Source organism: Notothenia coriiceps, unplaced genomic scaffold (genome assembly GCF_000735185.1).
Source record: "Notothenia coriiceps isolate Sejong01 unplaced genomic scaffold, NC01 NC01_scaffold00037246, whole genome shotgun sequence".
Lineage (NCBI taxonomy): Eukaryota > Metazoa > Chordata > Actinopteri > Perciformes > Nototheniidae > Notothenia > Notothenia coriiceps.
The window spans coordinates 9,956,299-9,965,671 of NW_011369947.1; the positions used below are offsets into that span (position 1 = coordinate 9,956,299).

The 9,373-nt window shown below is 41.7% G+C and overlaps 1 protein-coding gene across 1 annotated transcript; it reads left to right on the forward strand.

Annotated features, from left to right (window-relative positions):
* The first annotated feature begins 3,405 nt into the window (after window positions 1-3,405).
* slc10a2 (solute carrier family 10 member 2) lies at window positions 3,406-8,765 on the forward strand. The gene is made up of 8 exons (XM_010794753.1): window positions 3,406-3,449; window positions 3,618-3,674; window positions 5,426-5,864; window positions 6,352-6,470; window positions 6,558-6,646; window positions 6,766-6,941; window positions 7,078-7,235; window positions 7,728-8,765. Exons 3-8 carry the CDS (start codon window positions 5,473-5,475, stop codon window positions 7,913-7,915), a joined length of 1,122 nt encoding a protein of 373 aa, XP_010793055.1. The 5' UTR covers window positions 3,406-3,449; window positions 3,618-3,674; window positions 5,426-5,472; the 3' UTR covers window positions 7,916-8,765.
* Window positions 8,766-9,373: the final 608 nt, after the last annotated feature.

Below are 9,373 nucleotides of genomic sequence, written 5' to 3' on the forward strand. Positions count from 1 at the left end.
TCTCTGTGTGCTTTCTACGTGATTTTGTCTATACACAGATCCACTATTGTTGGTTCCCATCCTTCAGGCTAAAGAAATATTCAGGTCCGTACACTAATCCCTGCCGAACCTTCTGATTTAACTTAATGTATTGTGGCAACACCAGAACGAAGGAAGACCTAGACCCTCTGTCATGTACGCCCCCTACACTACAGCGGGAGGTTAACACGGACCACAGAGGTGGAAGACGGATGCAGGTGGCAGCCGCTGTTGCGGATGACACATGGTTTAACACATCGCGGGCGAGAATCGTAACACAAAAGCATGAGACACAAGTCCTATTTGAGAGATCTGCTAGATAATTTTAGACGAGGTTTTGTCTCATTTGGCGGAATCAAGACGTGAGAGACACACAGCCATCGAGTGTATCTATAAATATCTGACAGAGACCCTCGTCGCAACATGACTGGGCTGAGCATAGCTTTGATGTTGGGAGATGACTACATTTATCAACCGTGTCTATAGCAACAATTTCCGTCGTTGCTCTGTATGTATCTGGTCTGTGATATGCGAGATGTAGTAACAGGCGATGCTATAAATTGCTCCGTCCCATCAGCATCTAAGTTGGGTCTCATGTATTTTGGCTGCCCAAAAGCAGTGATGGAACACATCGCTAGATTTCTGTAACTCCGATCCAGAACAGTAATGCGGTGACCATCCTGACTCCTTTTCTTGTGCAGGATGAGATACTGTATACGATCAGGTCTGGGGATCCGCCAAAGTATGTTAGCAAATTTGATGTGCTTTAAAGGGTATTTGGCAGATCCCCATTGATCCGAGCAGGGCACAGGAATAGGCATTTATCACAACACAATCTGGATTTATTCATAATACGGTAATGAACGTTGGTTAAAAATGCTCCTGCTTACATTCATACGTATTGATGATCGCGTGTGTCGGGTTTAGAGGGTTTGTATCGGTTATCTAGGACGATTGGTCATCTTGGCATGAACTTTGGATGCTCATGTTCAGCGCCTCGAGAGGAAATTGTTTCGAACCGGTCATGACGAGGCACATCTGCACTATTATATATTTGGCCAATGTGCCTTTGCAAAAGGCAACGTGACAATCTTGGCCATCACTGGTGGGTCAGGGTTTGGTGAGCTCCAGTATCTGGCCAAAGGTCAGAAGCAAAATATCTGAAATACCCACAGCCCACAACCAAAGGAATCTCCTAGCGAAGATTTTCTGGGATAATTGGTGGATGTTACTACAAGGAGGTTTCTTGTGGAATCATTTCTTACACTACAAGTGTTTCCTTTGACCTGAACTTTCTTAGGGCTAAGGTCAAATATACTTGGTCGGTCGAAAGCTGTCAGAGAGCTGTTATTGATAGGGTTAAAAGTCTCTATTGTTTTCCTCTCAGGGTTAGCCGGTGCTCGCATTTTTGATCGTCTTTTAGTCTCCAAGTAGATGCAAGCCAGGTCGGGTCGGTTGCGGTTCTGCCTCCGTTTGCGAACAAGGCGGGCGGCGGGTCTGGGAGACCCTCAGTTCCCTTTTCAAACGAACACTTTAACCGCTTACCGAAACGGCGAATTCATTCGGTGATTGGAAGAAGCGCTTAGTCACGTGCATGTTGGGCGTTGCAGCATTTCACTGTCATCATGTGGCGAGCATGGAGGCCCAATTCTTGGTTTACACAGATCACAATCCCGCTGACGACCTTTTTGCTTCAATGAAGTGTCCTAACAAAGACTTGACGAGGTGGTCTTTGTCTTCTTCAGGCTTACAACCTTGATGTTAGGCACATTAGGGGGGTCCTGAACAATGTTATTGCTGACGTCGCTGTCACGAGCCCATGGCACTAAGTATGGTTAGGTTCTTACACCTTAAATGTATATATAGTATATGACTGTCCATACTGTGATTAAATCTTTCTTGCTCTGCCCCATTCTTTTTTAAATAGTGCTTCTCAGATACTGGTGTTGCTAAAGGTGGTGGCTGGGCGTTGAAGGAGAGATTGCTGTGTGGAAGGTGGTGTTTTTTTGTTTTGTTTTTTTTTCATTAGGGACCGGGGGAGTGGCCATATGTGGGGTTTGTTTTCCATGCACCTTTGCTTTGTCACAGGGACGGGGTTGGTTTGGATGGTGCCGGTGGCCCTGGGACACCGACTTTAAGGGGGGGGGTGTGACGACCCCTGCTTCACTGCCTATGCTGGTGTGGGTGTGCCTGTGTGTGGGTGTGTGTGCTTCTCTCTCCCTGATTGTATCCAGGTGCAGCCTCTCTCCAGGTGCTCCCAATCTGATCAGCGCCTCTATAAAGGATCTAAGTAGGCTGCAGTGGCTCTCTCTCTGCCCGGGGGAACGTAGGAGGAAGAGCAGCCCGGAACAGCTATCCTCCTGCATAGAGCTTGTTAACCCTGTTTGGTGGTCGGTTGTTTTGGGGAGCGTGAATAAACTCCTCTTTTTTCCATACTCACGTCATCGTCTCATCGCTGCGTTTGTTATGGCTGAGAGCCAAGCCGTGACACATGTCCTGTTTTCCTCTGGGTTATTGTCTGGTCCTTTTCCCTGTGTTTTTCCTCTTGTCATTAGTTTCCCTGGTGTGTCTAGTTATCTGATTGTGTTCACCTGTGGCCCTTGTGTTTCTCCTCCCCTGCCCGGCTGTTTCTCGTCTTGTGATTACCCCTCCCTGTATTTAGTCTTGTCTCTTCCTGTGTTCAGTGTTGGTGCTTCTTTTGTTTGTGACCCAGTTCACCGGTGAGTGTTTTGTTTGTCCAAGTTATGTATTAGATAAGAGCCCTTCAATAAAGGTATTATCAAGTGTTATCTGCGTTTGGGTCCTACCTGCTTCACTCTGCGTATCAGCCAGCTCTGTTGTGATTGGTCGACAGCTTAGATATGTCCTGCCCCTTAGCCTACCATTTACAATGTGTTGGAGCGCTAGCCAATAAAAGCGTGAGTGTTGTGATGTCTATATGTTACAGGAAGGGGGTAGTGAGTGGGAGAGAAACTCCCTCTGGAGGGAACACAGGGATTTTAGCCTCTGCAGACCATTGACATGCACTAAAACCTATAGAACACACTACAGGATAGGGAAAACACAGAAAGCATGAGGGCCTCTTTAATGTGAGATCAACAACGTATTGCTGAATTTTCTCCACGTTTACATTTTAGAAAAGATTTTTAAAAAACACTAGTTTACTCATTAATATTTGAAATAAAACTGAATGCCCAAAAAGATTTAAACGGTTTTAAATGGTTGGATATCAGTCCTGATGCAAGTCTAATAAAACAAATCAATGTGTTACATTGAAATGAGGGATGTGTAGCCCCCCTGTCAAGTTAAACAGTACCACTAACTACAGCTTGCAACATCTTAATTGAACCAAATGTTGTCTGGCACAGTTTGGCCTGCAGTCAATCATTCAGACCACATTCTTTATGTTTGTGTCTTCTTCTTGGAACACAGTAAGACTGAAAATGCACATGCAACATATGACAGATTCCTAATGCTCTAACTGTCCAGATTGAACACACCTTTTTATTTTTTTTATTTTCCAAATACATTGTGGCATAGACAGTTTCATTTCTAAAAACAACATATAACTCATTTTAAGTTGTCCTCTAACTTTACAGTTTATCATTACCTGTTTCCTGCTAAAGGCTCACACTCTTCGGTCGGACCCTCAGAAGGTAAGAACAACTTGACAGTGCAAAACGTTTTTGTACAGTAAACGTGCTAATATTGAGTGGTTTTATTTGAATCATTGACTTTGTGCAAAGCACAGTGAATACGTGTCAGCTGCAGAACATTATGAAAAGATTTTTATCACTCTTCAACTATTTTATTGTGTCCATTGTTGGCATGGGCACGTAAAGTGCTTATAAAACAGATTCACACCCATCTTTTTATGTGATATTGTTTTACAACATTTAGGGTGAATATAAGATTCAGAGATGTAAGCTATTTGACAATTATAAACGACTAACGACTATGATAAACTAAGTTACTGAATGATCAGGTAATTTTCACGAGAAACATCTTTATGAGGTATTAAAGCTGTGAGACTCCTATCTAGTCTATTCTTGTACATTTGGAAATATCTTCTTCACAAAGCAGAACAAGTTATCAGATACTTTTCCAACACATTTGGTTGGTAGGCTCTCTAGATACAAAGGCACTGATTTGTTGTAATGATATTTCCACTATGCATGTAATTGAATGTCACATGTGTGCTTCCAGTGTGGCACAGTTACAGTAGTGTTTACATACAGCCTGTGAACCCATGCAGTTTCACATTTACAGCTGTGCCCATTGACCTCTCCGCACACTGTGGAATAATCCTCGCCTCGGGAACTCCTGATTATCCTTCCCATACGTATCCTGCATGTTGCAAACATTTGAATTCAAAAGAAAATGATGAACAAGCTTTTGTGTCAGAATATACTATACTCTACACTTCGATATGCAGGTATTTAGATTGAACCAATGGTTTCACGTCTGTCAATTTCAAAGTACCTTTTATTTTATGCTACTTTATAATTCTACTTCACTACGTTTTGGAAGCTAATATTGTTCCTTTTGCTCCACTATATTTATTTGACAGCTCATACAAGTTATTTTTTGTATTTAAATGACTAGCTAATACAGAACATAAATCAATTATGAAATAACCTTTGACGTATAATTTAAGATCCAGCATCAGTATATGAAGTAATTAAAATGAGCTCTACATTGACCAGCTGTAAACACATGAATGCATTGATAATCATAATCCATTAAATAAATATATGCGATTCTGAAATGAGCAATTACGCCTAACGAGTACTTCTACTTCTGGTACATTAACTTAATATATTTTGTTTTACAATTTAGTATTGCTACTTTTACAAAAATAATATATCTGAGTCATTCTTGAACCACTGGATTTAACTAGATTTAACATCTGAGACCATTTTCCCATGAAACAATGTCAGAAAATCTTTTAAAATATATTTAGATTGAAGAGGCTAAGCTGGGTCTGTTTTATAGATCCTATGGGAGGAATAGCTTGTGCTTCAGGGTGTGTCGTGTCTCTGGAACAGCATCTTCCCTCTTACTGGCACCGCAGCGTGATGATGCTGCATAGCTGCCCAATAAAGTTTACAGAGGGCAAAGGGCAGTCAAAGTTGGAGCTGTGTTGCAATGACATTTCACATTTCAGAATGATTCTCTTTTTATATGCATGAGCTACTGAACACTGACCCCATAAAAACACTAAGTATTGGTTAATTTTTTATTGAGTTTCAGCTGATTTCCCCTCCCAACTGTATTTGGCTGCAGCGGGGTATAAAGAGCAGAGAGCTCTCGTCACTGAAGCCACCATCTTCTTGGATATTGGAGACGGAGAAACTGAAGAAGTCTTGTGGATTCTAAGAGTTACAAGCTAGTTTTCTATTTTCAGATTGGGAGCCACTGCTTATCTTCTTGTGCTGCCGTGCATTGTCCACAATGTCCGTATTAAAAACTGCAGCGCCCACCGGCTGCGAGCCTCTGGCCGCGGTGTGTTCAGGGGCAAACTGCCTCGTTCCTCTCGATAGCTTCAATGAGAAGCTGAGCCTGGCGATGAGCATCGTGCTCACCGTGATGCTCGCCATGGTCATGTTCTCCATGGGCTGCACTGTGGACGCCTCCAAGCTGTGGGGCCACATCAAGAGACCCTGGGGCATCTTCATCGGCTTCCTCTGCCAGTTTGGCATCATGCCTTTCACAGCCTTCGCCTTATCCACGGCCTTCAACGTGCTGCCTGTGCAGGCCATCGTCATCATCATCATGGGCTGCTGTCCCGGTGGCTCCGGCTCCAACGTCATCTGCTACTGGCTGGATGGAGACATGGACCTGAGGTTTTCATTTCATTATCAAAACGATAAATCGAGACAATAATCAGCAGATTAATTGAACATCTTTTCACACTGCAAAAACTAAAACGTTGAGTTTATTTACATTTGTTATGTCAACTGATAATTGTATTAGTTAGTTGAAAGCAATAATATTAAGTTGAACCTAATCATTTTATTTAAACCGAAAATTATTGCCTTCAAACAACCTAAATCAATCTGTGTAATTTGCTGACATTTAAATCAAGTCAACGTTTCAGAAACTTTACAGTGTACATTGCTACCGTACATTTAGAAATCATTCTCAGGGCCCCTTTATGTGTCCTCAACATACTGTGAACAGTATGGAAGAACGACTGGGCCATCATGGACCCAATGAGCAAATCCCATAGTGAGATATGAGTTGATCATGACTCAACTTATTCCATGCTTATAATCTCCATCCGTTATTAAAGAAACTTGATAGACCCTAACAGCATTCTCCCCTCTTCAGTATCAGTATGACCGCCTGCTCCTCCATCCTGGCCTTGGGGATGATGCCTCTCTGTCTGCTCATATACACCGCCACCTGGACCTCCACAGGAAGCATCCAGATCCCATACGACAGTATTGGTAAGGAAGAAACTCTTAGTTGATTGCTAACCCATGTGCACTGTACAGGTTTATTAATATGATGTTGTGAAATCGTTGTATCCTCAGGTATCACTCTAGTTTCCCTTCTCGTCCCAACCGGTCTGGGAATGCTTGTTAAACGGAAGTGGCCCCAATATGCAAAAAAAATCCTGAAGGTAAGAAATGTGAAATATTGTCTGCTATTTGATTAGGATATTTGTTGTGACTTTCCATTTCTATGTAAGTCTTCATCCAATGAAATGTCATGTACTGCCTGTGTGTCTGCTGTGCACAGGTGGGGTCCTTTGCAGGCTTTGCTCTTATTCTCATCATAGCTGTGGTTGGAGGAATTCTCTACCAGTCCTCCTGGGACATTGATCCATCCTTATGGATTATTGGAACTATCTACCCCTTCATTGGTTTCAGCTTGGGGTTCTTCTTTGCTCGCTTTGCGGGGCAACCCTGGCACAGGTAGGGGGACAGCGATGTTTGCATTTGTTACACAAAGCTTCTGGATTGGGATATAGTCATATTCAGTTGTATTAATCATCTACCCATAGACAAAAACAAATGTACGAGGTCGTTGATCATTGCCTGCTCTCTTCAGGTGTCGAACCATCGGGTTGGAGACGGGTCTTCAGAACTCCCAGCTGTGCAGCACCATCGTCCAGCTGTCCTTCAGCCCTGCTGAGCTGGAGGTCATGTTTTCATTCCCCCTCATCTACAGCATCTTCCAGTTGCTGGTGTCCGTCATATCCGTTGGAGGTGAGAGTTTAGCAGGCAGATACTTACTTACTTAATCAAGGATGGTAACCACACCAGTATTTTCTAGAAAACGGGATGGTCATGGAGTTTTGGTTGGTCTTCTACCACCAAAATAATGAAGGTGAACAAAGCTGTCTGGCTCCTCCATAAGGCAACAACGTTAAACAAAGCCTTTATGGGTTTTACTGGCAGGTTTTACGAGAAAAAATGGCTTTTTGCAGGTTTCAACCACGTCTGAGTTCAGACGTTTTCATGGCTAATCCAACAAACAACAAATCAGCTTGTGTGTGTTGACCTCTGCCTTCATTCATTGCATTGTTCCTGGTTTAAAGAGATCATTTGTGGAACAAAAAAAGGATAATCTATCATTGTCAGGACAAATGTTGGAAAATAAAATCATTCACTGAAGCCCAAAACATTTCAAAGCTTTTTAAAAATAAGCCTCAAGATGACCGCTCATTGTTTCTGAACCCATGTTTTTTCCCTCTTCAGGCTACCAGTTGTATAAGAGGTATCGAAAACCTGGCTCAGATGATGCCGACAGTGAGTCTCCAGCCCTGGAAGCTGGTGAATCAGCAAAAAAGAACATACATGCTGTGGAAAATGGTGGCTTTGAGTTTGACGACATTAGCAAGAGCGGAGAGAAGAATAGCGACGTAAAGAACGCCACCCAGCTGTGAGTTTACAGAACCTGCTAATCCCAGACATTGGACTTTCAGTAAAACCACTCAGGGCCATAGACCCTCTGAAGACATCGGAACTCCACACTGTGAGCACACAGTGAACTCTGCAGGCCGGAGGTGTGCACTACACGTGCCGTTCTGTTCGACTTTGGAAAATACTTCACAAGAACACGGGTTCCCAAACGTCTTCCCTAGTATGACAAATAACTGACTCTCACACTGTATCATATTATGTCTTGTATTGAGATGCCTTCCTTTACATTAATTTATTCATATATTAACATGTGCAACCACTTACATTCTTTGGAACGCATGTTATGTGCATGTTTCTTGATCAATTGTAGATATTTAGCTACAGTCGTGTTTTTGAATGATGGAATTAAATGTGTGTCACATTCATAATTGATCTGATAAGACACATTATTGTGTCAAGATGAGGAGAATTATGAACACTGCTGAGAGACAACCTTTCCACGTCCTAAAACCTACTAAAAGAGCCTACTGCTTTTTTGTTTGAAAGATAGTTATGTATGTTTTTTTAATACTTGATTCTGATAGCTGGTGAAATCAGTGGTAACTACAAACCATGTTTGGAACTGGGGCCCCAACGCAAACTCCTGTTACGTTTTCATTTCTAAATAGAAGTACAGTAGGGGTAATGGGGCACAGCAGAATTTTGAATTTTGAAACATGTAAGCTCTAAGTCATTTTTATGGTTTAACATATCCTTCCAAGATTGAACAACAGGAGTATACTGGAATGCTGATATCATTCTGAGACATATTTGCTAATTTATGAGTCCTCTGTATAAATGTGCAATGAGAAAAAACTATGAATACACATTTCCATGGATGTAAAATAATAATATATCAATAATATAGTATTTTGTATTTCCTATTTACCACTATGTTGGGAAATACGGCTTCGGAAATGATGTTTATTTTTCATTAAAAAAAAGAAAAAAACATGTTTGCTGTAATAATTAATGGTTTGATGTGAATGTGAGTTTTGTTAACCAAATCAATAAACATATTAATGTGTTAATTTAGCCCCAATGTTGTGTATTTACTAGAAGTGAACATTTTGAGGATATAAGCATTTCTTTAAAATGTTGTAATTAAAATAAACCAAAGTTCAAACGTCAATGACCTCTATGCCATTTAGACAAACTGGCTCTTTAAAAGTATTTTAATGTAATGTAGTAAAATGTAAAAATGTACAGGGCACATGTGCAAGGTCTTAAACATAACTCTCCAACCATAAAATAATCCAATTAAAATGTTGTTTAAAGTTGTTCAAAGTCCAAGCTGTGACAGCAAAAGCTTTCTCAGTCTCAGATCTCAGTGCTGTCATGTGACTCCAGACGTGCTGCTCACCTGTGTGACTGTACTGACTCTGGACTGACTCCAGCTGAGCAACAGATGCTCCTCAGTGATCCATCTTCACAGGCTCCCC

Bases quoted from the DNA above. Each gene is read 5' to 3' on its own strand.
- slc10a2 (XM_010794753.1), top strand. From the start codon at position 5,473: ATGTCCGTATTAAAAACTGCAGCGCCCACCGGCTGCGAGCCTCTGGCC. The intron at 6,471-6,557 runs GTAAGGAAGAAA...TTGTATCCTCAG, and splicing joins GATCCCATACGACAGTATTG to GTATCACTCTAGTTTCCCTT. The intron at 6,942-7,077 runs GTAGGGGGACAG...TGCTCTCTTCAG, and splicing joins GCGGGGCAACCCTGGCACAG to GTGTCGAACCATCGGGTTGG.